The sequence below is a fragment of the Verticillium nonalfalfae genome (assembly GCF_003724135.2).
Source record: "Verticillium nonalfalfae strain VnAa140/NRRL 66861 chromosome Unknown scaffold_33, whole genome shotgun sequence".
Lineage (NCBI taxonomy): Eukaryota > Fungi > Ascomycota > Sordariomycetes > Glomerellales > Plectosphaerellaceae > Verticillium > Verticillium nonalfalfae.
Genome location: NW_021167258.1, coordinates 185,292 through 211,532, shown reverse-complemented (window position 1 = coordinate 211,532; position 26,241 = coordinate 185,292). Strand labels below are relative to the sequence as shown.

Sequence of the window (26,241 nt, the reverse complement as noted above, 5' to 3'; positions counted from 1 at the left end):
GTGTAAATGCGCTTCAGTCATTTATCTATGGCGTCGGGCAGCCTCTCAACATGTTTCGCAATCCGGGAAGATTGAGAGGGACAACAATTTCGATGAAATGTGCTGCCCTCTTGTTCACATTGCGTTTGACGCAGAGACCTTGGATCTGAAAAGAAAGTTGATTATCTCCACTCCAAGACCTCAGGGGACTGTTTTTTCTCAATTGAGTAATCGTTTGGAAGCATCAGTAGGCATGGTCCTCGCATTGAGGCCTTCTGCAGAATCGACAAGCAGAGAGTTGCGCTGGAGGCCAACCGGCTTCGCCTGGGTGGTGGACAGAAATTCGGTCCTCGCCGCATCGTGCCTTCATGGCCATTTTTCGACTGACATGCTGCCCTCGAAGCGTTCAGGAATCCGAGGAGTCGACTGCCCGCGTTGCGCGTCATCGTAATTGGCACCCGATGGAGACAGCAGAACTTCTGCGCATCGACTCGTGTAGTATGACTCTTCTCTCTTGCCACCGACTCGTACCTGTCTAAGCCTCGAGAGTGGTCGGCATAGCGTCGGCTCCCAGCAGGCAACTCCTCGCGGCTCGGATGTCGTCCCAAGACAGCTCGGGTCTTGGCCAACGGCTCACTGCTGGCGAGGCCTGGGCATCTGGGCCTTTATATCACGCAGTCGCCGGCAAGTCGAGCGCCCGCTTTACCGCTCCACTCGCGTGTTCCTCCCCCTCTTGCCGACAGACTCCGGCACCGGGCATGCTGCTGCAAAGGCTTCTTCCTCGGTGATTGGCTCAAAATCAAAGTTCGGAAGCGTAGGGCTTGGCGTGCGTGAGCGAGTGGATGCGGACAGGGCCAGAAAGTTATCAGATCATCAGATAAGATGAATCACACCAATCAGATAACGGCCCGGCTCGCACCACCATTCCCTGGTTACGAAGGGGGCGCCCAATAGCATTAAAATTAGTGATGCTAGCTTGTTCTTGCCATGGGGTCTCCTCGCGGTCCCCCAAGCTTTCTGCGCAGCTGATCTTCAAGCTCGGGGAACACCAGTTTCTGCGATTCGCAAAAGCTACTGTACCAGCCAGCCTGGATGCTCTCGTTCAGGCAGGAGGAACTAGTGCAACCAAGAAGACTTGTTAGTAATTCCTCCACTCGAGGAATGGCGTAGGTGGGCTCAACGTAGGCTAGAACTAGACGTCGAATCCTAAATCGGATGACTGCCTATACAGGCACACTTTCCCGGCCTCGCAGTGCCCAGAGTTGCCAACGAGACTAGGCCTAAGGTCCTAGGCCGTTCCGGGACCAGGGGCCACACAGCCAGGCATCTCCGTGGGCCCCATCACCGAGGTGGTCCCATTCTATATAGTATTCCCACTTCCTCACGTCGCTGTTCCCGCGGTTTCTTCGCTTTGGCATCCTGTCTAGCTTCCCGCAGATCCAACCCACAGCTCTCACCCTTATCGAGCCTCTCGTCAAGCACCAGTCTCTTGTCATTGCCACTCCAACACTGACAAGATGAAGTCTTACTTTGCCCTCCTTGCCGCCGCCGGCATTGCCTCCGTCCCTGTCGTCGCTGGTTATGAGTATCTCGACGTCGTGCCCCTCGAGGCCCGTCAAGCTACTGGGGAGAAGTTTGAGTGCCACTCTAACTGTGGTACGCTTCAGATCACACTTACCATCCTTTGTTTCCGATCACTAATATTCGCAGGAAATGCCATCCTGGGCAGCAAGGATGGCGAAGTCCACTGCAGCAACTCCACCTGGCTCGGCCTCTTTGAGGAGTGCCTCGAGTGCGCCAACGAGTTCGACATCTGGCAGCACTACGGCAAGGGCGTTGAGGAAGGCGCCGAGGCATGCGACCTTGAGGCTGTTCCTGTCGGCTCTGCCGCGACTGCTGACGCTACCACGGCTGCTGGCTCAACTACTGCCGCTGCCCAAACCACTGCTGAGGCTACCGCCACTCCTGTAAGACGATTTGTACCAACGTCATGAAGAGTAACCGTTGACATACCGATAGTCGGCTGCGACTGAGGATAATGGTGCCGCTCAGCTGACAGGGTCGAGCGTCATGCTATTTGCCATGCTTGCTGCCGCCGGCCTGATGTGAACGCATACCGGCCACTTGTCTAATGTGCTGAAGAGTTGATGATGACCAGTATTTACCAAGCATAAATGTATACCAAAGAATCTCTTTGCATCCATGATCTACCCACGTGATACAAGTACCCTTAATCAGTCCAACCTAGGTATACAAATGTTGCCTCTACGCCCCTGCGATGGTAAACCGTGCTGGTTCGAACTCAAATGCGCCCATGAGTCGAGAATCAACTGGGCCAAACCGGCAGTGTGTGATACCCAGTCAAAATGGGTACTGACTCTGCCGCCATGATTAGGGTCCCTAGCTATCATCAATCAACAGTAGCTGACCACATACATGTGGTCAATATGTGTTTAAAATTGGCTTACCATGGACCGCGAGGCAAGAAGTTTCTTTCAGAGAGGCTTCGGCGAACCTTTTGATAACCCGAAGGGGACGAGATGCCATCACCTCATTGCAATCAGACATCACGCAATGGCGCTAGCGACCGTGCAGGCCAGTGCCTGTTATCAGTCTAGAGATGTTCCAGTCGTCTCCGCACAATACCTCTCCGTATTGCAGTCTTCGAAGACCTCCGTCTCCTTCCGTCAAATTCTTCTTCGTCGATGATGAGTACCGTCATTCCCCGTCGAGTGCACGAGACCGAAACGAAGCAAAGCGCAGTACACGACGCCCACCGCGAACAATCCCACGACGATGTCGATTTTCACCATGAAAACATTTGATTTTCGAACATCTAAGTCATGGCAAACTCCAATCGCAGTTTCCCCCGTAGCTGCATCGTCTGACAACGACTTGACGCGATCACCCCTTGCAGATGACCCATCCATCAATTGCGACGATGACGAGCAGAATGTTGCAGGTACGACTGGAATCACCAAGAAACGACGCCTCTGAACCACGGATTTCACTCGTAGGAAGCGCGCCGTGACAGCATGTCAGTTCTGTCGAGTCCGCAAGACGCGCTGTGACAACACCAGGCCACGATGCGGGTACTGTACACGGCATAAAGCTAGGTGCATTTATGGGGAAGAGACGGAGGAGCCTGTCAACAACAGCGGTTCAGCGGCCAACCTGGCCACGAATCACCAGGAAGTTCTTGCGCGACTGGACGAACTTAAAGACATGTTGCAGCGAGGACAGAGTAGTGTAAACACCTCCAAGTCCATTGTTGGTCTCTCACCGGCACTATCATCACCCCAGGTTAGAACCCTGCATACAGCGTCGCCGCAATCGCTGGCCCTTGACACTTGGAAAGGTGATTCTCAAGGAATGCCAACGAAAACCACAAGGCAGACTCTGGAATTTGATCTTGAAACAAGACCATCCTTCGCGTCGCTCAGATGCGAAGCCGTCTTGAAGTGACCCGCTCTCCGAGATGTTGTACCGAACAACGTCGCCAACATAGTGTCATTTCCTTTTGAATACGCGCTAGAGAATGATCAAAAACAGGGAAATACCAGCAGTTCCTCTCGAACTTTGCCGGATGATCAATTTGTTCACTTTAGCAAGCGCTTCCTTGCCATCGTCCATCCACGTAATCCCATACTTGACGGGCATGACCTCCTGCACCATGCTCGATTGGTCGAAGAAAATGGGTTGCAGTGGGACTCAGCCTCGTGCCTTGTTGTAAGTACTTACTCCATCACATTACGGCCTGTATCCTATCTGAATATTTCATAGCTTGTTGCGTGCGCCATGGGCTCCTATACTTTGCCATGGGTCAAGCCAAGTCAAATCCCCGATATTGTGGACGCCTGGCAAGGATCGACGGTCTTCGAGAAAGAGAATCGGGCGACAGCAGAGGCTTACTATGCTGCAGCCTTAAAACGAGTTGGGGCCCTTGGTCATTCCGTCCGCGACATACAATGCTTTTTTCTTGCCTCAGTATTTGAAAAGTTCTCACTGCGTCCACTACAGGCATGGTCCTTTATTCAACAAGCTTGTTTCGGTCTGCAGACGTTATTCCTGGCACGAGGAGAACGGCCTGGTGCCCCATTTCGTGGGTCACAGACTGAAGATCGGCACCTTGAGCAACGCCTGTTCTGGTCATGCTGTCGAGCAGAAAAGTATGAGACTCCTACGTGATCCGTGTACACCGCCGCTTCCTGTCGGTTAACCTTTCCCAGTGAGTTCCTACTGGAATTAGACTTTCGACCCAGTGGACTTAACGACTTTCGGTACCCAGACGCCTTTCCAGAACCGCCAGAGGACCTTGAGTTCACAGCAACAGAGATGTCATCTGGCACTGGCGAGAGCCCCAATTGCGTTGATGATACCCATAGCCGCATAAATGAGCGCGGATGGTGCTACTACCTGTCTGAAATCTCACTCAGACGAGGGGCAGTCATGTAAAACGCCTTCCACGGCCCTTGACGTAAGGCTCTTAGGCCAAACAACTCCCAGCCTGTGATTTGATTTTCCTCATCATGAAAGGAGGGGGCGTGATTGTCTAGATGCGGTGCCCAAGAAGCTCCTCGTACAGTGACTACCTGCCGGCCTTTTTCCCGGCAGGGGGATGGCGGCCAGCTCTATGATTGTCGGGAGGATATCCATCACAGTTGCAAACGAGTCTGTATTCGTCCCGGATTTGGCGAAGGCTGGATACCGGACTAGACAGGGGCAGCGGGTGCCACCTTCAGTATTATATGTATTGAAACCCCTCGATGGTGCCATGGAAGCACAAGCCCATTCCGTGCCGTAGTAGACAAAGGAATTCGCCATCCCCATGTTTTTCAGTGAGTTATCGTAGTACTTGTCAATAATCGTTTGGAAAGTACCAGCGCCACCCATCAGCGGGAGGGCTTCCAGCATGGCTCCTTCAGCGTCATTGTCGGACATGAATAGAACAAAGGTGTTATCAAGCTCTCCAGTGGCCTCAAGATGGTCCACGACCCGACCAATGTTGACGTCGATGAGATCAACCATCGCGGCGTAGATCTTCATCTTTCTCGCGGACTCCGCTCGCTCGGTAGGGGACATCGTGTCCCAAAGCTCGACAGTCATTTGTGCTGGTTCCACGTCCTTTGAGATAAGCCCTAGCTCGACCAGTTTGTCCAGCCTCTTCCTCCGCAACACTACGGGTCTTTCGTCATATAGACCTTTGTATTTGTCGATTGTTTCGCGGGGTGCTTGTAAGGGCCAGTGTGGGGCAGTGAATGGTAGGTAAGCGAAGAATGGTTGTGCACTGTCTTCTCTCTCATCAAGATAACCGATCAATCTATCAGTGAAGGTAGTGGTCGAGTAGAAATCTTCGGGGATATGTTTGGTCCTGTCAAGGAAATCGGTGTCTTGCAGCCAGAACTTTCCGGCATTCATTGGCGTGACCAGTGAATGCCATGGGTTATCGAGTTGAGGTTCATAATTGTAGTGGTTGCCGCAGCCGGAGAGAAAGACAAAGCTGTTGTCAAAACCCCTGGCGGCTGGAGATGTTTCTTTGCTGAGACCAAGATGCCTGAAGGAAAGTGTCAGCGAACGAGGTTTCTGTGTGAGGAAAGTATTCCTGACTGACCATTTTCCTGACATAATGGTATGGTAGCCATTATCCTGCAAGATTTCGCTTAGAGCAGCAACTCGAAAGTTGAGGTAGCCTTCGTAGCCTGGCCTCCCTGTATACGGCTGGGGGTCTTGATTCATGTACTCTGAAATCTGACCTAATCGAGCAATGTGCCTGTCAGTCCCAGAAAAGAGCATGCTCCTCGTTGGAGAGCATGCTGGAGCCGTATGGAAGTTTGTGAGCTGAATGCCGGTTCGAGCAAGGCTGGTCAAGGCAGGAGTCTTGATCTCAGAACCAAAGCACCCAATATCGCTGTAGCCCAAGTCATCAGCGATGATGATGAGAAAGTTGGGGCGTTTTGTCGACGGTATAGATCCCATCTTGTCAGTCGGTCCCGAAGTTTTGATGTGTTGAGACTTTTTATGTGGCAGAACCAAACCTTCAGATCTTGGTATGTGGAACGCTCTTCATTTCGCAAACATCCTCTGGGGCGAAATAGATGGCAGGCGGGAGGGTTTTTAATCTTGGCGATGAATTATCCCCCACTGGCTCCGTACAATAGCTTACTACCCAAGTATTTTTTATGATAGTCAATTCAAGGATCTAGAACCGGACTTTGACGGGCATCGGTGGACAATGACGCCTTCGTTTGCACGACGGGTATGAACGGAGTCACGAACTAGAAGCGTGAGTGCCCCGCGCGGCAACCAAGGAAGTCTACAACCCACATGGGTCAGTGTCAGGGGTTCTCCTCTGAATTCCGTGCTTCCCCGTCAAAGTCCGTTGGTAGCTCCACTTTGGTACGTCTTCGACGAAGCCACCTATCTTGTCTCGTCCTTAGCGTTGACGCAATTTGTCAATATCAGTGAACTTCTTTGTGCAAGTACCTGGCAGTTAAGCTTCAGAACAGCGTTGGGGTGGGATATCTCCTCTCGACAAGATTGGTTTCTCGGCTGGGGGATGGACCTCACAATCGATATCTAGGCCGCGTTGCGTGCTTATGCGAGGTTCTGACGACAAAAAGTGTTTTTGCGCTCCCAACCACTATGTCCAGTTTGTGTAAGAGCTTCCAACCTCGCATGCACCATTTCGGTATCTGGGCAGACACATGCAAACATTAACACATCATCGCACATGTTCTACTATGGCACTAAAAGGCACTATACCTACGAAGCGTTCTCGCGGCATTTCCGCCTGCTTCAATGGTTGCCTCTTGTATTCCTGCGTCCTCATCGCCTTATCCCAAGTCAATTTTGGCTCCGACCAGGCTGCATTCGGGAACACTCAAGCTATGCCTTTTTTCAAGCAACATTTTGGAGCTTTCAACGAAGCCACGGGCACCCACGACCTCGACACGGTCTATCTGTCTCTTCTTAACAGCATTAACTACGTTGGTTTCATGTTTGGCCTGGTGACAGGTAATCTTCTAAGTCGTCGATTTGGCCGAAGGATAGCGCTTTTTGTTATGTGCCTCTGGGCCTTATTATCGGCCGTCATTCTGGTTACATCGAAGCATGGCGTTCAAATGATCGTCGGCCGTATAGTAGCTTACGTTTACATTGGCATGGAGCTGGCTCTTGTTCCCGTGTTACAATCAGAATTGGCACCAGCTGAAGTGCGCGGCTTTGTGGTTGGGACCTATCAGCAAGGAGTGATGGTATGTCTCAACCTTTGCCTTCAGTTCTGCTATGCTCGGAATTGCTGACCAGTGCATTCCAAAGATTGGAGCTCTTGTGATGGCCGTCATCTGTCGAGGTACAAGCGACATTGACAGCCATGCTTCTTGGCGTATACCTCTTGGACTCTTTTTTATTATTCCATCCATCTTAACTGTTGGAATTTGGTGGATTCCGGAGGTACTTATTAATTCGTCCACTTATCTACGCGCCTGCAGAGATACTGACTACATTGACAGTCACCCCGTTGGCTTCTCCTAAGAAATCGACCAGAGGAGGCACTCAACTCACTTCGCCTCCTTCGTGAGGGACGTTACACTGAGCAAGAAATAACAGACGAGTTTAATGAGATACAGAATGCTCTTAACGTCACTGTAGAGTCAGCAAGCTTCAGGAACCTTTTTGAAGGCAGTAGGTTGCATCCTTCACTTGCATTAGGCGAGTTCTCAACTGGTCACAGAGAAACAGCCAACTGCAAGAGAACATTAATTACTGTTGGCACCAATGTTTTGTTACAGCTTACCGGTCAGAACTGCGGCTCCATCTATGGCACAACTTTCATCCAGTCTCTGGGCACTGTCAATCCCTTTGCCATGTCGCGTGTCTCAACCGCCACTGGCTTCTTTATGGTTCTCGTCACACAGCTCATTAGTGATAAGACTGGTAGAGTGTAAGTGATTTCAACTTGAAGACATCTTGACATGCCTTGAGACTAGCAACTGAATTTTCTAAGACCTTTGTTGGTATCTGGAGCTGTTATCCAGACTGGAGCGCTTCTTACAATGGGCGGACTCGGGACTATACCGGACCCGTCTGACAGTATCAAGAGCGGCATCGTTTCCGTGTCAATTCTCTTTGGCGCCGGCTTCTGCCTTGTATGGGCACCGCTCTCGCATGTTGTGGCAGCCGAGATTCCCACCACTGCGCTGCGGGATCTTACGTATGCGTTCGGGTCGGTCTTTAACATAACAATTCAGTTCGCAGTGTCCTTCAGCATTCCATACCTTCTGAGCCCAGCGTATGCCGGGCTTGGGTCAAAGGTTGGCTTCATATTTGGATCCACATCCTTCTTCGCCATTCTTTTTGCCTGGTTCTGTATTCCAGAATGCGGCGGCAAGACTTTAGAAGAGATAGATGAGCTATTCTTGCGCGGAGTACCTGTAAGAAAGTTCCGCACCGCTGGGACTGAAACGCGGGGCGCGGACTCTGAAAGGCACGGCGATGGTGAAGGCGGTGGTAATGATGAAAGCATCACCAAGGAGATCAGCGTTCAGTGAGGTTCCCATAATCTCGGACTAAATTTGTTTATTTGAATATTGCATGATATCTCATGATTATCAACATAGGGCCAGGGAAAATAGGGTTGGCCAGAACGTTTTATTGTGTGTATAAGTCGTCAAATTGTTGAAATTTGCAACATGAGAAAGTCCTATGATGAGGAATATTGCGGCTTTGACCGAAAACCTCTTATCTACCATTACTGCATTACCATGTCGTGCGATTACCTATGGCATGCCGGGATCTGGCAGGTGGTATGTGTTTTCTGCTTACACACTCTGAAGAACGCTGACAAGCTCATCAAACTGTTCGGGTGTGAGGTCCTCGTAGATGAGGCAGTCGGAGCCACAAGGAAGGGCATACGGGCCGGGTTCGTCACCGACAAGCACACCAGCCAGGTTCATACAGGTAGGAGGCACACCAGTGAACTGAACAGCTGCAGATTTACTTGATTCAGCAATCACGGATTCGAGGTGTGAGACCTATGGTCCGACTTACAATTCGGGGCAGGAGAAGTGGCAGTGATGGTAAGGCCCGCAATGTCTTCGCGGCAGCGCTGGTACTCAAACTCCGGAACGCCGGGAACCTGACGACGAACAATAACGTTGGCAGCGTCTCTCTTCGAGAAGATCTCTACAAAGAGCTCTGCAATACCCTGGCCAAACAAGTCGATGACAAGACCAGCGCCACGGCCAATGTCGGCGCTGACTGGTTGCAGGCCAACAGCAACGAGGGCGAGAGGCGTCAGGACGGCAGAGGTCTTCATGATGGATATTCGATATGTTTGACGAGAATGTGTATGAGGAATGAGTTTTCTGAATGGAAGTGCTTGAGGTCGCAGGATAATGAATACGGACAAAAGAAAATAGAAAGCAAGAGTCAACGGCTTTTATAAACATTTAACGATTCACCCAGTTCCACAAATCACCGGCTCATGCGAGTGAGGGCTTTCTCACATTGCTCCACTGCAAGTGCTACACGTTCTACACATTGGCTATGCTAGCAAGAAAGCTGTTAGACCCGAGGGATTCATGTCTATTGTATGATTGCCAAGATTGACTGGAGGTAAATCTCCGTATCCTTAGCCATTGGGTGAAGATCACAATGCATTAGAGCCAAGTTGGTCAGCAACAGGCCTCTGAAACTATGTTGAGCCGTGGTATTTTGGATGTTGCCACCTTGCAACGTGCAGTTCGGATTCGTGGTGCCGATAGCCAGGACAGGCTTCTTCGTCGTGCTGGCATCGGAGCTGCAAACTTCGTGCCACATGTGGCGGATAGAAAACGCCGTTCTTCATCGTATTCCATGGATGTCCTTGAGAGGTCTTTTTGCGAACAAGAGGGTACAGGTCTCCCGAAAAGCCTATGCCAGGTGGCCAAAAAGACAAGTTCGTGCGCGAATTTAGGAAGATAATCCAAGCAGTGCCCAGCTTCCTACCGATGCGTTGTTACAATGCTGGTTCGTCACAAACTATGTTAGTTACGACAAGACCAACATCCTTGCTTCGTAGCCGGCGAAGCCCGTGCGAGCCAGTATGCCTGGGCAATTGCGTAACTAGAACACATCATTCCGATTTCAGTATTGCCAAGAATTCAAGTCCGTTGACGAAGGGCCTGCTGAGTTCATTCTTTCAAAGGTGGTAAACTGTGTACTTCCGAAGCTTTTTATGGGGCCAAAGTGATTGGCAGGGCAGGACCGTGTTAGAGAATATATACAGCCAAAATGGTCATGAGCTCGAACATGCCTACAAGAAGCAGAATGAAGACGCTATCGCCTATCCAGAGCTGGGAGGTTGTGGATCTGTAAACATCATCGGAACTTCAACTCCCTGCAATGGAAATGCCTGTCCAGCTGTGATGTACATTGACTATGAGGAGGTCTCAGCCAGTCGTTGAATGCCGATTGAGCTACTCCATTGACCCAGTCTTCGAGCTCAAAGGATTCGACTTGGCACGACTAGTCAAGCTCTTGGCCATACAAAGCACCTGCGCTCAATGTCAGGCGATGTACGCGTAAAGTGTAGACAAGGCTCGGCTTGCAACCAGGCCAACACGACATCTGGAGCATATCAGCACTAACGGGTGCCAGAAATTCCGTTTAATGAACACCAGCTCCCCGCGGGAACAGGTGTGCCAGAGTGGAACCCAATCGGCCGCTCTCCGTCTTGGTGTTCTTACAATGGCCAATGATGTAATCGAGGTAGGGCCTCAACTCCACACATTTGAAGTGGTACGACAAGAGCTTTTTGAGAAGGTGGGATACGTGCTCCATTGTTTGAATCCTTCTTGCGCTTGATGTAACATTTCCATGTTACATTGTCTTACTTTCCCTATGAGTCGCGGCGGACGGGTGACGATCCTAGCGCAAGTGCCGGAGCCAAGTCGGCGTCTAGCGGAATCCTTCCCATGCGGGGAAGCGGAGGGTCGGTGGATTTGACTACGAAAGTTCTCTTCCATTTTCGGCTTCTTACATGCAATTTCTGCACAGGACATCGAATTCAGCCTCACATTACTTTGCCAAGACCCCGGCTGATCATACATCGTACTCGGACCTTTTTATGGTCTCCGAATGATCTTCACGACCATCACAATCTGACATATCGATTCTCATGCAAAGCTGCCGAGGTATCTCACCTCACGAGTACTTGGGCAATATATTTTTCTGCTCCCAATACTGCACTGTAGAGAAAACCTCCAGACTGCACCGAAGTCTTTGTTGACACCTCAATCATCTCGCATACACAACCAAACTGCTAACCGAAAGCCTGCAATGGAAAGCCGGTTCCTTCGTCTGCTCTGGAATGCAGACATGATGGCCATATTGCGAGGTTCAAAACCAATCGCATGGTTCTTGACCTCCTACCCAGCTTTTGTACTTACGGCGCACAAAGAGCCAGGTCCACGACGATGGGCGCTACTCCCTTTCAACATCATGGGGCCGCTGCTCTGCTTCAACAGCGCTGGCACACTGGCAGCAGGTCTCGACTGGCTTTGGGCTTTCACATCCATCATCTACGTGTTCCACGTCACGTCAGCTCTCTACATTGAGTGCTGGGCCCCAGGAAGCACAAAATCAGCTGGCTGGAGCCTTCTCGCCTGCTACAAAGTATGGATGAACCCTAGGCGTCTGAATATTCCCACTGTCCCCATAACTCGACATGGCTCCCGGGTCGGCTTCGTTGCTCGCAAACTTGGACTTCTAATTGCTTTATGGACATCGTACCATTTTGTCGAATTCGTCATTCTCTTGGCCATCACACCTCGGCCAAATGACTTTACCGCCAAAACGAGGAGCTATGTCCATCTGACGGCAGATCGAGGAATGATGCTACGCGTCATATACGCATTCCATTGGGCATATTTGACGTATCTCATTCTCGTCGTTGCCAATGCTCTACTCGCTATTGTTTTCGTTGGTGTCCTACAGTTTGACGAGCCGGCGGACTGGCCCCCCCTGTATGGAAGTCCGCTCAAGGCTTGTTCACTGAGGCACTTCTGGGGCGCCTTTTGGCACAAGATAGGGTCCACATCGCAGGCAATATGGGGTCGAACTATCGCAAGAGGTGGTCTGGGTATCGAGGCCGGCTCAAAGAGTGAGAAAATATTCGTGGCATTCTGGGTATTCGCCGTCTCGGGAGCTACACATATTGCCGTAAATTGGGTTACGAAAGCAACGGCCCCTGTGGAGGATCTCATCGGAGACATGGTCTTCTTGATGCTGAACTTTTTCGGTGGACTGTTTGAAGTCTGCTTGACTCGGTTGATGTTCACGAAGATGCAGCAGCGCAAAGAAAGCTCGCCATGGTTCGGCCTGTTGTCCAAGGTTCTCGGGATTTTCTGGGTGTTTGTCTTCTTCTACTTTACCGTGCCACCGTGGCAATATCCATACCTCTATGCGGATGCAAAGAGTCGGAGGACTGGCTTCACGATCAACGTAGATATTCCTGCGCGATCGGCAAGAGCTGCTTGACCTAGGCCACATTTATATGACTTCATCTTCCCATGTCATGTTCTCAGGGTTGTCTGAGCCTCACATGTACTGGCATTCCGTCCTTTGTGTGTGGTGTCCCTGCACCACTCTGATATGCTCGTTCGCCATCAACCACATCTTTTGGCCCAGTGTTGCCACTGCAAATATCAAGTCAGTTACGGAATTCATGAGTGATTAGAGGTATCCTCTTACCTTTGAATATCCCATTCTTCCCATGCGCATTCGACGTCCATCTCTCTGATCACAAGCGCGACAACGAGCTTCAGCTCCATCAGTGCCAGCTCTTGACCAATGCAATTTCGAGGCCCTAGTCCAAATACGCGCCACGAATCTTTGCCTGGGCACAGCGCATCTTCATGATCAGTTATGAGCCATCGCTCGGGGAGAAACTCGTCGGCGCGATGCCACTGCTCTTCGGCCCGGACTTTCGAACGAATGCCATCCCAGATCATGAACCCGTCGGTGGGAAAGCGCATGCCATTGGTGGGATCCGTCATGAAGAAGTCAGCAGATCCGTTCCGAATACCGCCAGGGCCGGGGAATATACGGAAGGTTTCCTTGATGACCGCGAGCGTGTACGGGAGTGAGTTCAGCAGATGAGGCGCCTGCCTGATTTTCTCGCGCGTCGCATGCCTTGTCGTTCCAAAGACGGAAATATGCTCCTGTCGGATGCGCTCCGCAACCTGAGGGTGCTTGGCAATGCTGTACAGTAGCCAGCAGATGGCTGTGGCGGTGGTGTCGTGACCAGCGAAAAGAAAGATTTTCAGCTGCGCAAGCACCGAGTCAACAAACGCCGCGTCAGGCGGCGGTATGACAGCAGCTTCGTTGAACTCCTTTGCGTACGCCTTCACAGCCAGGTCAATGATCGTTCTCGCGGTTGTCTCCTTGGCGCGATCAGGACGGAGGCTGCGCTCCACAGCAGGCAGAAGAACGCCTCGCATAGCGGCTGTGTTCCTAGCTATGGAAAGGTGACGTCGTGGCGAAAGCATCTTGGGTAGCGTTAGGATGTTGTAGTCGAACATGCAGAGCGAAAGCTGGTCAACAAGCGCCTCCTTCAGCACAGAGGGTCCGGCACGCTGCTCGTTCAGTGATATATCGAGAACTGCACGGGCAATCACGTCAAATGTGAGGTTGGTTGTCAGCGTCTCGAGCTGCAAAACAGGGCCCCATGAGCTAGGTTTCTCTGACGTGCCAGCATGCTCGCGGAGTATGTCGGCAAAGGTGGCAACCTCATCAAGGATGGCCGGAGCAAGTGTCATGAGATTCTTGGCACTGAAACCAGGATTGAAGATGCTGCGCCATGTCTTCCAAGGAGTGCCTTCGAGAGAGACCAAGTCAAGGTTGTGTGTGAGAGGAGCCAGGTATTTCTTCGCGTTAGGAGGGCGAGGGAGCGACGGCTCGACGATGAACTGGTTAGCGAGGAAGGCGTCAGTGATGAAAAGCAGGGGCGGCGCGATCGGCCACATATCGACGTAGAGGGCGCCGGGGCATGATACGCGGTCGGGAAACAGTGTCCGCCAATTTTGGTAGATAAGCTGAGAGATGTAGTTGGGATGAAGGTCCGTAGGCAACCCGCCAGTGAGTTTAGCAATGATGCGAAGATGGCCCGTCAAGAAGGCATGAGGCATCAATGGCTGTCATGTAGTCAGATTTGGAACCTATTAGACATTTGGTCTCAAGCCAAGCAGAAGTGTGCCCCTCGGCCTAGACACAGTATCACGATGCATTTCAGACTAAGTCTCGCTGAAATAGGAAGACTTACCACGCCCTGTGCCCTTAATCGTCGAAATTTCAGCCGGACCTGGACAAGCCTTGCGACCAAGTAACCAAAACCGATCAGCAGAACCAAGAAACTTAACCGGATTAAAGATTGCGTCAAAGACCGTCTGCTCGACACGTTGACATCCGTGTCATACATCATGATGGGAACAGTCTCCACCAGAGAGAAGCGCCCTGCTCTGAGTCGCCTGTGGTAATTGGGTTTGCGTACTGGTGGATGTGCACCAACAATGGTTGTGATCCAAGTTGCTGGATGCGTTTGTGATTAGGTGAACTCCAGATATTGATTGGCACGCGCCTGTGGTGCACTACCTAGACAACAAATGGGTCAGAGGCGCTAGAATGTCGCAATACACCACTGGCATGTCATGTCTACAAAGAAAGACCACGATTTTTCAACTTCACGAGACAGGGCAGTTTGATAAAGGACAATGTGGCGGGGAAGCGGGGAAGTGGCGTTCTCTATCAGATTCTTTTCTTTGTACCGGATGCATGTCATGTAGTGACACGACAGCCATCTTTTAGGCCCTAAACTCGAGGGGTGCAACGATTATGCAGTCGTCCATTCAATAGTTTAGCAAAACGACCTAGGACCCTGGTCTGCAACATGCTCCCTGACGGACGGCATCCTCCCGTTTGGCCTGGCGAGGTCCGCTAAAGAGCCGGCTTGCAGCGCAGCGGCGTTGGCCTAGCACTGTCGGGGCATCAAACTGTCCGAGGAGGTGGGGGGATCGACAGGGCTATTGTGCTCTCGGGCTGCATATTTGCGCCTCATCCATGTGACGCAGGGCTACTTTGATAATCACGTTTCATGATTAAAAACATGGAGGTTCTTGGCGGTACCACGCGTTGAAGGCATCTCGATAGCGATTTTTTGCTATTGAAGAGCTGAACAGGCGCTTCCGACTGCGGTCGCTGTCCTCGTGAATAGGCATATGGGTCGGGTCGAATCCCGGCATTGAGATCATCTTCGTAACACCAACGCTGCATCGTTTGGCATTACTCATGCCATACAGGTACGAAGCTCAGCCACCTCATGCAAAGCTGCAGCTCCTGGTGGCACAGAAAGCAAGCATTCGTTCTTCCATTTCTCTGTTCGTTTCATCGCACTGGCACCTGAAAAGAGAACAGACTGTAATGTTTACTTCTCATTCATCGTACCACCACGACCACCGATACGACTCTTCTGCAGCGGAGCGTAGCGTCTTCGTCGAGAGAGCAGACTTGGAGCTCAAGCCTAATGAGAGAATGATGGGGGTTCGGGGGTGTTGGAGGTTGATCGACCAACCAACTTGATCGACTGATGCATCATCTGAATCCTTGGGTCCTGAATCAGCGTATCGAAAACTAAGCTCATGGTGATGAATTTTGAAGAAGAAACGGTCTGGAGATGATTCCTGGGCCCCTGTCGTCAGTCGTGAGCGCAGCGCCACATACCGCTGATCTGACTTGACGGACCCCTTTCCATCTATCCTCCCACCCAAGCTGCACGCAATACGTCAGCTGTTTGCACGAGGTCATCGAGTTCTGCTTCATCTCAATTCCCCGACAATTGTTCCCTGCTTGGCGAGGAAGTAGCGCCATCGGATTCAGGTTCACTCGTCAGATTGACCATGTTGCTCAGTTCCTGGTATCCGCCATGAATCTCAAGCGCTGAGAAAGCGCTGAGAGCGTCCATCACAGGGCGCATCTGGCTCGGTGCGCTCAAGATCCTCACTGTACCCACCTGCCAAGGCGGTAACAAACCCTGCCCACGCAGTTTCAAGAAGCCAAACAATACATCCTCCTCTCGTTTCCCATTGACCTTATTCCGTCCGCTCTATCACAGCCTCCGTCATCATGAATGAGCTTTGACATTCCTACACAGCCAGACAGCCCCATAACTTCTGCTGCTCAGCGCGTCTCAGCTCCCTGTTCCTCCCGCGTCACAGCGCTTACCCACAGACCACGCGATCCTTGGTCAAAAACGCGCGGAGTCTTAGTCGCCCGCGCACCGTCTCTCTTGGCAGCTTCGCCACGAGCGGGAGATGGGCACTGCAGCCCTGCGTGGAATCGTAGAATGCCGTCGCTCCCGCTGGGTACAGGGGCTCCATGATCGACGGTACTGATCATGCCTGCAGCACATCGTATCGTGGGGTCTGCTCCTCTTCATGGGGGATGTCGCGAACTGACGTGAATCGTGTTCTTCGTGATCAACCCGAGAGCTCGACGACACAGGTCATCCCTGTCTTCAAGCGAAGACGCCGAATAACCTCACACGCCACACACACAATCAAACGCAGGCTAATTCTAGAAGAGAACAAACTGCAGTCCTGTTCGTGTCACTGTTCCGTCTCATCTCCTCCCATCTCGTCCGCAGCACATGTGGCAGGTCAGAACCACCACGGGGACCGTGTCGCGGGTTCTAGTTTGAGGATATACCAAGAAGTGCCGTGTGCTCTTTCGCCAACGTTTCCCGCTGCGAGGCCCACTCCCAAAGTGGAGGGCCCATCGATGCTCCCTGGGGCCTTCATGAAGAAGGGCTCACCTTGACTGCGCGATTCGATTACGTCGCACAGCATTTACTCACGGTAAGGGAGAAACGAGAGGGGATTGTAGCAAAAGGACAGACGGTCACCACCTCCTGCTAGTCGCAGGTGCGGCTGGGCAGAGGGCGTGCCCGCCTCAGAACCGACTGATCTGGGGATATCACGCTCGATAAGCTTGTTTGAGATGGCTGTGCTCACGACAATCTTCGGATGAGGGGGCGACAAGGCGGAAACGCGGCCTCGAAATTTTCTTCGAGGCTCGTCAGTGAATCCACCGACGACAACCCCAACTTTCGAATACAAAAGATCATCGTGTTCGCTCCATTCAGGTAGCTTGTTGTTCATCACTCACAGCATCCGCAAGCATCGACACCCTCATCCCCTCTTCACCCATCCAGAGCGTTGACGCCGCCTTCTATTCTCTTTCGCAGGTCCGGTACCATTGATTCCACTTTCACACCGTTTCACAAGCAGACACATCACAATCCATCAAAATGAAGACCTCCGCGCTCGCCTCCCTCTTCGCCATTGCTCAGCTCGTCTCGGGCCACGCGGCCATCATCGCCGCCACTGGTGACGCTGGCGGCACTGGCATGGCTCTCGGCGTCGACACGTCCACCCCACGCGATGGCACTCGCCGCAACCCCTTCCAGCAAGATGCGACTCGCTTCCGGGGTGACCAGTCTGAGACCATCGGCGAGACTGTCGGTGCCGGCGACAACAACATCGAGAGCGGCACTACCGCGATCATGACGGAAATGGGTGATCAGCTGCCGCAGGTCAGCCCTGGTGGTCAACTTGACATGACGTTGCACCAGGTCAACTCGGACGGCGGCGGCCCCTACACTTGCGCCATCAACGCCGACGGTACTGCCCAGACCTGGACCGACATTACCGTCATGCAGAGCCCGCCCGGCCGCAACTCTCGCAATCGCGTAAGACTTTTTAAATCGTGTGACTTCAGAGTTCATCGCTAATACATGTCGCAGGATGGCGAGCAGTCGGACTTCCCCATGGTGGCCGCTATTCCCGCTAGTCAGACCTGCACGGGCACCGTCGCCGGCCAGGAGAATGTCTGTATGGTCCGCTGCATGAATGATGCCAACGCTGGTCCCTTTGGCGGCGTCGTCCCCGTGCAGCTTGCTGGTACCGCCAATGCCACCGAAGCCCGCCGCTTGCTGGCTCGCGCCACCATGGAGAAGGCCCGCCTCTACGAGAAGATGAAGCGCGACCTTCAGTGAGATTGATACCTCGTGCTCCATAGGCGTACACGAGAGAAATGGCGCTGGCGCCTGAGGGAATCGGGTCTACTGGCTTGGACGGAATTCATGGGTTGTTGGGTATGGGGTTGCAGCTGAATCGGTCAACTGGAATGAATCACTGCAGTAATGAGAGCATCTTCCATTCATGCTAAGCGTGCTGTAGTGGAGGCTCACAATAGTAATGGAAGCAATCTACAAACTATGTGCCTTCATATTGTATAAACAAGTTCTTTGCATCCGCTGTGTCCCCGATACCCTCACGTGATGAGATGTAGCCGCAGTTCTGGCCCAAATCACAGTGCCTTCAATCATCACTCAGCGAACATGCCCATACGCAAGTCTTTTTTGCTTGAAACGGAGACGGCTCATTCATGCACGGCAGTATGTTATGTTGTGCTTGTGTGTTGGAATCTGGTATGCTGTGGTGAACACATGGCTAGCCTGTGTGCTGCCCTTGCTCGTGAACCCGGCTATCTCGGTTTGAGCTAGGAACCCATGAGGCAAGCGTGATTGATCAAGGACACATTCATCTCCAGGCGCTGAGAGATTTACTTTTGGAGAATGAACTCAGAATTATGAGACTGATATGGCGCGCTCACGGACATGGTACTCGCTTGGGCACTTCCGACCGATGATTACCTCGTGTCACAAGTAATGGTCCAAAATGCCATCCAAATAACAATCGCCCTCGTCAAAGTAGAAGTCGACACAAGACGACTATCAGAGACACATGGAAAAGAAAGGGATGCTTGAATAGCAATGGTTATCAGGGCAAAAGCCATGCTTGTGAAACATCAAAAGGACGCCAATGGAAACAGTGTGGGCCAATGCAAAAAGGGTTGGGTCTGTGCCGCGATTCGAACGCGGGACCACCTGCACCCGAAGCAGGTATCATACCTCTAGACCACACAGACGGTGGGGATGCTTATTGGTTGTTACTTCGGGAGACTGCCGGCACATACATATACGGATAATTCAAAGATAATGTGCATTTTCTCTAAGGGACGTCGATTCACGATGCTTCAGGGGCTGACATCGGGCGACTCGATGCTTTCCGCGAGAACCGGTCCATTCAAGTGGAATGAAAACACCGGAATGAAATGGCGTCGAAAACCCAACGATAAATCATGTTAGACTTAATGAAGGATGGTGAATGTTGCGTCTTGCTTTTGTGAAGGTATCCAATTGAAACTTCCTCCTGATCCGACTACTCATAATGTTCAATCCGAAACTAAAAAGTCTACAGTTCCTTGGTCAGGTATGAAGGCACATCGCGTCGCTTCTCGCCATCACTATTATCCCTTTGATGCCCAAATTTGGCCTCCGTATAGTATTGTCACCGTCGTCCCAAGCAGGCCGGGCAATGATGTTGCCAGAAGCTAAGACGGTACTTCGCTAGAGGTGAACAGCACTGTGGACCACAAGTATCGTGCAAGCATTCGAATGTGCGTGGTAAGTCCCGAGGCCAAATTTGGGCACCCCACACAGTTTGGTGTGGCTACCAAGTGCCCCTCGTAGACTCCGTAGAGGCTAGTCATATTTGGCGGTGCGACTCGTGATCTTTGATGTTCTTGACCCCACCCTCGCCCCGCCCTCACCCCGCCCTCACCCCGGGCTGTGTTGGTTTGGGGAGTATTGGGACACATCGACAAAAAGAAATGCAAAAAATGAGATGGGCTCTCGCCGCGATTCGAACGCGGGACCACCTGCACCCGAAGCAGGTATCATACCACTAGACCACGAAAGCCGTGAGGGTGCTAATTAGTTGTTGAAATCGGCGACGGCCAATGGGTTTATCATCTGACTCAGACCTCGCAAAGGTAGCGTGGCCTACCATGTGGTGGAGTCGTACCCAGCATTGGTCCCACTGATTGCAAAAGAACGGGAAGGCAGAGCCAAACGCGTTTCCATTGTCGCAGCACTCTTATTTCTCGCAGGCCTAATAGCGCACTCTGGAGCTTTGTTTCGCAGCCTGGGCTCGGCTTCGTAGCAGGCAGAAATAATACTCATGGTATCTCCAATAGCCTTTATTCTTCGTGTTTCCACATCGGTTGCAATATCGTATAGCGTTCTGGAAGCAATCTAACCTTGAATCCTGCAGATGGAACGTGTGGAGCCACCACGGACTAGATATTCAGCCTGTCGCGTTTCGTGGCGGACATAACTTCCCAAGTCGACACGCTCGGCGCACAGTTGCATCTTATACAATCGCGATCCTGTAACACCAACTAACGTGCTGTTTCCTGGCTTCTTGTCAAAGTAAAAGTTTAGAGGCTCGTCCTGCTCTCGTATAGACGTCACAAGCAGCCTGCCTTCTGAACCTCGCTCCGCGCCTCCGTTTCTACTAACCATGTCCGTTGTAGCTTCATCCTGTTCTAAATCAAGCGACCTGTGTATAGGTTTGCAGATTCGTCTCAACCTGGAGCGCAAACACTATAATCCAGACTTGACGTCAACTCACCAAAAATGCAGGACTTCTGATCGTAGTGTTCTGAGTTCCGTGGGATGACGTCCAATACGTTCCGAACCATTTTCTACCCGTCAATTCTGTGCCTACAAGGGTAGTCAAGCTTCTGATACGCCATACATGACCAACACTGGCAGATAGTAAGATGGCCCTCTCTGCATACTGGGACTGAAATGCTTCCATGCATCCAGCTCATCGGCCTCGTACACAACACGCCCCTGCAACGAGACGAAACGGCCCATGGCTGCCTTACCTTCAGCGTCAAACGACTGTCACTACAGGTGAAACACGACAACGCGCACGCCTCATCCACGGCACATTAATCAGTAGTCACACCTCAAAGCATGCTGGAAAGGGATATAATATCCAGCTATTTACTCTCGACAACCTGAGATAACAGAGCGCCAACATCACCTCAATGTCATATTCTTCCCCACAGGACAATCTCACTCCGTTGGCTTGCCAGACTAAAGCTAAGCTTCGCACAGCCAAGGTAACCACGACGGCTACACTAAAGACCCTATAACCCGTAACACTTGAGCATGGCACCCAAGGTGATGCTCGACAAAGGATGGCGCCATGAGTCATTGATTCGCATCCGTAGAGTTACAGATGACCATTGAGTGAAGCCGTGGACCATCTGTTATGCTCGATCCGAAGGTCGGAACGCTCGACCTCACCATGGCTAGCAGCTGGCGAGACGCAAACCTCCCACAAGGGAGGAAAACTGATCCTGAACTTACCAGAGATGACAAGTTTGATCTGCTCCTTCATAGTCTCTTTGACCTTCGGTCCGCAGCTCCATGCTGTCATCCAAAGGTCATGGCTTAGGGGCTTGAGTTGGACGTGAAGGTTTCATGTTTATGCCCTCAGGAGTTTGCAGGAGAAATGAGCTCTTGGAACGCACACAACATACGAACAACATCTGTTCACAGATTTAGAGGAGGAGACGAAGACTCACAGCCGAATCCTTCACTTGACGTCATTGGCAAGAACATGGAGTCTTTAGGTCCTTCGCCCACCGTCTCACAAAGTGCGCCTCAGTTATTGTGCCTCCACTGGAGTAAAGATACGGAACCGCTTATCAAACCAAGAAACACTCATCAGGTTATGCAGAATATCACACGACATTGATACCGCTATGAAGGGGATATGCACAGTTTATGAAGTACGTGTAATGCTTGTTAGTAACTTCTATTCACATGGCCGATGGTTGTAGAAAGGTTTCTCTCAACATGAAGATGTCCTTGGACTCAGAGTTTCATCGATCTTCTAACGCCAACAGCGAGTACTCATCAACGTTCAGCTGTGAAACAACGAGCATCCAAGTAGATTTTCCATTGCTGTAAGTTACAGTAGCAAAAGCGTATCATGCTCTTGGGATATCGTCTTTGCACCCGTCCCAGATAGTGCTCCATAACCTTGTCCCCATAATCTGATTAAAGTCCCTCGACTCGACTGCCCCGTCCGCTCGGGGCGCGAGCCATCCCTCCCGTCGTCCTTCGAACGAGTTAATCCTCACATCGGATCCTTTGACCTCCGGCGCAGCCGACGCTTCGTCAACAGGCTGTCCCGTAAACATTGCCAGCTCAACGTCGAAGGTCATCTGCCGACAGTGGGATGGTGTGCAAGTCTGCTGCTGACTAGGGGCAACCTCAGTCATGGCAGTCTGCGACAAGGCCGTCGCCGGCGTCTGAGAGGTGGTTGTCACGGCTGTGGCGTCAGCTGTCCGCCTGCCCGTGACCGTGTCCCACCAGTGCGACGTCTTGTCAACAGCAGGGCTCCAGCGGCCGGTGCGCGGGACGTTGCGGGCCGTAGAGCGCTTGCGAGCGGACTGGTGGCGTTCGAAGAGGAGATTGACGGAGGGGAGGCAAGCACAGATGAGGCCTACAGTAAGCTCAACGCATCTGCATGCAATCAGTACATGGGCAGCTGGCGGAAGCAAAGAAATACATACGTCGTCAAGCCAAGAACGCCAAAGTCGGCTGTTACGTCCTTGGAGCCGACGAATTGGACTACCCTGATCAAGCGGAAGATGGTGACGGCTGTTGCGGCACCGCCGGCCCCAAGCATGAGGATGATCTTGATCTTCTTTCTCAGAGGCAGGTTCAGCGACCAGGTCATCGGGATGGGGAGGATGATAATAACGAGGTCAGCCATGACGGCGATGGACAGGTCGACGATGAATACTCTGCGCTGATTGATGCATCGTCCCGATACGGAAAAGTCCCAATATGAGTTGATCGGCACGCAGATGATGATCTTGATGGTCTGCACGGGGGTGTAGAGGAGGAGCAGTGCCCAGAGAAACCAGTGGATGCCTTTGGCGACGCGCTCATTGACGGCGAAAACGCGGGCAATCAGCAACAGGAGGGTGACTTTGGTGAGGTATGCCGCTGGTATGTAGACGATGGAACTCGCATAGAGCCACTTCATCGATCAGTTGTGGCTATTTCGTAGGCAAACGGCGGACGTGGGCTCACCTTGAGCACTTCAGAGTAATTCTCCACCGTCACTTCCCAGGCGTAGTGCCCCAGACCGTAATGGATCACTGCGATGAGTTGAGCACGAGAAATGAACAGGTTGACCATACGTGTCTTGCTCACTGGTGAACACGGTCGCGGAATAGACCAGGATCAGAACCCAAGATACCAGGCACGCCCCTGGGCGTTCTGTTAGCTTTCGTCATCTCCAAATCGAAAGGTATGTCTCGCCCATACAGTCGGCCAACAGAATGCGGCGATTGATAAAAACTTTGACGTAGCCTCGCAGAGAGACGAAAATGGTGACGAGAACATTGCAGACAATCAGCCCAGCCAGAACCACCACCCTGCCTGCGTCTCGTGGATGGTCAAAGTCTGGTGTGACGCCGGGCGGCGGCGGTAGGTACCCAAGCTGTCGAGAGGGCTCGCTATCGGAGGATGCCATGTTCCCAGCCCTTGTCAGGAGGTTCGGGCCGTGGACGACTGGCTGTCCATTCTCGTCGATGGTGGATCGGGAGAGGCTTGAATGGACAGTGGCGACCAGGGGATTTTTCGCAATATGATCTATCGATTCCACGTTCAATTCGAGCTCAATAGAACAACCAGCAAAGTAGGCGTGGGGGAGAGAGGGGACGTCACACAGTTATGGGAGCAGATGTGGTAGAGGGCCCGTTGGGGGCGTGGCTGCCATGGCCCGCACACACACAAAGACAAATGGGACACTGACAAGGCTCGTCCACGCATGGACGAGATAGCCAGAGGCCGGCTCAAAGCTAACTGAATGTGTTTCGAGCTCGGATGATCTACATGGACAGAAAGGTCCGGCTCAGGCGGGGGAGCCCGATGGCATCGCGGCGAGTCAGGCACTTGAGACCTGGAGGCTTCGCGTCCGCTGCGGAAGGACGCTGGAAATGCGTGTAGCACAGGAAGTCACAGGCGGCGGCGAACTCTAATGCGGCAGAATGGGCTCCCTCGAAAGGTCCGTGGCCACAGCCACAGGTCCTTTTTGAGTTTGACTCGCGCGTCCAGGGGTCCCTAGGGCTGGGCCCGTTCACCTTCTAGAAGCCTTTCTTTTGCTGCCCATTGGCGAATCTTCCACAACGCATGGGAGGGGTCCGGCTTGAGACGCGGTTGGTTCGGGGCGCCAGGCCCTGTGGAGATGCGCGCCCCGAATCGAGCTACAGACAAGCTTTCACGTACATGGGATCAGATTTAGCCATGCCCAATCCTTATCATGGTCCCGCTGATTGTTGGATTGGCGTGTTAGATGTGAATGATGGCCAGGATGCACAAGTCGCATGGTTGGTAATCAGAACATGATCAGCATGATGATGGCGAACGGTTCGGGCGATGTTCTCCACGGGTTGCGACCCTCGAGCAAAGACGCTCCGAGTCGTGCTACAGAACTCCAGGGTCTGCTGGCAGTTGCTAGTTGTCCATGTAATTGCGTCTGTCCGCGATCCATGAGCAGTTGTTTATTATTTTGTCCGGACCGTCTGGTCAGGCCAGCCTCTTGTCAGGTAGCGCCTTGCCATTATTCAGCCCTTTATCCGAAGACGTCCAACGCCAGCAGCAGGTCTTCTTCTGCACCATTCAAGACTGAAACTAAAAGAACATCTTGCAGATGAGGCAATGACGGGAAGCGATGAGAGAACCCGCGGTGGAGAATCGCAAGGCTGTGCGCCGAGGAAATTGTGGGCAACCGCGAGATCATAATGCCGAAATGGCTATATGGTTGCCACCAGCGGCCGCGACATGGGCAATTGCTCCCAGAGCTCGCCCTCGGCGAAAGCGGCTCTACAAGATGGCGTTTCTACATGTAGGTGCAGCGGGTAGCAGCCAGCCGCAAACCAGCCGCACGGGGACCAGAGCTCTCGTTCTGGCGCTTGATCACCCGGAACAGGGGCCGCGGAAGCGGACGAGGGTCCAACATAATTTTCTGGATCGAATTGCTATTCGTGCTCACGATCGGAGGATTTCCCCCCGTCACCCGAGTCATTGATGTGATTTACGGACTTTTGTCGCACGAGAAGCGTCCGGTTCGAGTCAGAGTCAGGGTGTTTCACGGTCTTGGCACATGATACTTGTTCCTCGTGCGTGGTGTAATAACTGCTAGCCCCAGGTGGGCAACATAGGGTATCTACACAAGTCAGATGTGTCGTGAGACGCACCGAGGACCATGTTGTGTGGGTAGTAAACACTAATATATGCAGTCGGCATAGTCATATGACGATTGGAGAAGTCCATTTGGTGCATTTGATGATCGCAACCAGACATCAAAGCTATGTTGGATCATGCTCGCCTCGGCATGGCTGATTCTGGCTGACTTTGCGGAAGGGGCATCGTGGACCTGGATCTCGGACTGTGGACCAGAAGGTGGGGTTGATGGGTCATGTCATCAGTGACCGACATCCGAGTCTGGCTTGTGCTGATTCTCGAGATGAACAAGAGGTATTCCGGCCGGCGAAGAAGGTGTGTGCCTCGAGTCATTTTCCTTCTATAAAACAAATCCGCCGAAGCCGGCAGTAAGGTGTCGGAATCTGGGTCGCATCCTCGGTCAAGGTGCGGCAGTATCGGGACAGTTTGTCTGTTGATGCTCGATTGCTTTGCACCTTTCCACCTGCATTATTTTTCGCTCATTCCCCGAGTCAGTATTCCAGGACAAAGTGCCGCTTGCTTCTGTACAATTCAGGATTTCAGAGTCAAAGGACGGTCCACCTCCATAATGGTACGTGGAAACCTGACGAGAATCGGCATCTCGCCGATCACATTACAGCAGCATCTACAGCTGGTAGCTCATTCACAAATAGTACGTGAACGCAACTGGGAAATGGTTCTTTCTTTTCAACTGGCATTAGTATGCGTACCACCTCAGGGGGGGCGCATGTCAGCGATATAAGATGAAATATGAGCGGGTCCATCCACCTCGACTACTGTTTTGCAACCAGTGTCCCCAGCCCATCTGCATCATAGTTCACCGATTCTATCGAGAAACGTTGACAGCCTTTCCACAATACATCCGGGCCATGAACTCAACCTCACATACTGCCTTATCTTGCATATTGTTGCCACGAGTGGGTCCAGTAAGGAGACCAATGCTGGTCACCGCCTAACCCCCCGTACTATCCTTTACATCTCTCCACAGGCCTCGTATGACTCGATTCACAGTTGTCCCATGTCTGGATTTTCTGAGGAAGCCGTGT

At 52.1% G+C, this 26,241-nt stretch overlaps 7 protein-coding genes and 2 non-coding genes across 9 annotated transcripts; 4 read left to right on the top strand and 5 right to left on the bottom strand.

Moving 5' to 3' along the window:
• Nucleotides 1–1,496: 1,496 nt before the first annotated feature.
• On the top strand, nt 1,497–2,088 carry D7B24_005443 (uncharacterized protein; the record flags this gene model as incomplete). The annotated part of the gene is made up of 2 exons (XM_028639596.1): nt 1,497–1,946; nt 1,999–2,088. The coding sequence occupies 2 exons, from the start codon at nt 1,497–1,499 to the stop codon at nt 2,086–2,088; spliced, it is 540 nt and encodes a 179-aa protein (XP_028496117.1).
• A 5,012-nt stretch (nt 2,089–7,100) lies between these two features.
• D7B24_005442 (uncharacterized protein) lies at nt 7,101–8,528 on the top strand (the record flags this gene model as incomplete). The annotated part of the gene is made up of 4 exons (XM_028639595.1): nt 7,101–7,232; nt 7,630–7,662; nt 7,770–7,921; nt 7,985–8,528. The coding sequence occupies 4 exons, from the start codon at nt 7,101–7,103 to the stop codon at nt 8,526–8,528; spliced, it is 861 nt and encodes a 286-aa protein (XP_028496116.1).
• A 270-nt stretch (nt 8,529–8,798) lies between these two features.
• On the bottom strand, nt 8,799–9,295 carry D7B24_005441 (uncharacterized protein; the record flags this gene model as incomplete). Its single annotated transcript, XM_028639594.1, has 2 exons — nt 8,799–8,965; nt 9,028–9,295. The coding sequence occupies 2 exons, from the start codon at nt 9,293–9,295 to the stop codon at nt 8,799–8,801; spliced, it is 435 nt and encodes a 144-aa protein (XP_028496115.1).
• Nucleotides 9,296–11,298: 2,003 nt separating this feature from the next.
• Nucleotides 11,299–12,498, top strand: D7B24_005440 (uncharacterized protein; the record flags this gene model as incomplete). The annotated part of the gene is made up of 1 exon (XM_028639593.1): nt 11,299–12,498. One exon carries the CDS (start codon nt 11,299–11,301, stop codon nt 12,496–12,498), a length of 1,200 nt encoding a protein of 399 aa, XP_028496114.1.
• Nucleotides 12,499–12,541: 43 nt separating this feature from the next.
• D7B24_005439 (uncharacterized protein) lies at nt 12,542–13,985 on the bottom strand (the record flags this gene model as incomplete). The annotated part of the gene is made up of 2 exons (XM_028639592.1): nt 12,542–12,656; nt 12,712–13,985. The coding sequence occupies 2 exons, from the start codon at nt 13,983–13,985 to the stop codon at nt 12,542–12,544; spliced, it is 1,389 nt and encodes a 462-aa protein (XP_028496113.1).
• Nucleotides 13,986–17,320: 3,335 nt separating this feature from the next.
• Nucleotides 17,321–18,067, top strand: D7B24_005438 (uncharacterized protein; the record flags this gene model as incomplete). Its single annotated transcript, XM_028639591.1, has 2 exons — nt 17,321–17,761; nt 17,816–18,067. 2 exons carry the CDS (start codon nt 17,321–17,323, stop codon nt 18,065–18,067), a joined length of 693 nt encoding a protein of 230 aa, XP_028496112.1.
• Nucleotides 18,068–18,930: 863 nt separating this feature from the next.
• Nucleotides 18,931–19,002, bottom strand: D7B24_005437. The gene has a single exon. It is a non-coding gene; the product is annotated as a tRNA-Pro (tRNA).
• A 761-nt stretch (nt 19,003–19,763) lies between these two features.
• Nucleotides 19,764–19,835, bottom strand: D7B24_005436. The gene has a single exon. It is a non-coding gene; the product is annotated as a tRNA-Pro (tRNA).
• Nucleotides 19,836–21,924: 2,089 nt separating this feature from the next.
• D7B24_005435 (uncharacterized protein) lies at nt 21,925–22,991 on the bottom strand (the record flags this gene model as incomplete). The annotated part of the gene is made up of 2 exons (XM_028639590.1): nt 21,925–22,462; nt 22,513–22,991. 2 exons carry the CDS (start codon nt 22,989–22,991, stop codon nt 21,925–21,927), a joined length of 1,017 nt encoding a protein of 338 aa, XP_028496111.1.
• Between the last annotated feature and the right edge of the window lie 3,250 nt (nt 22,992–26,241).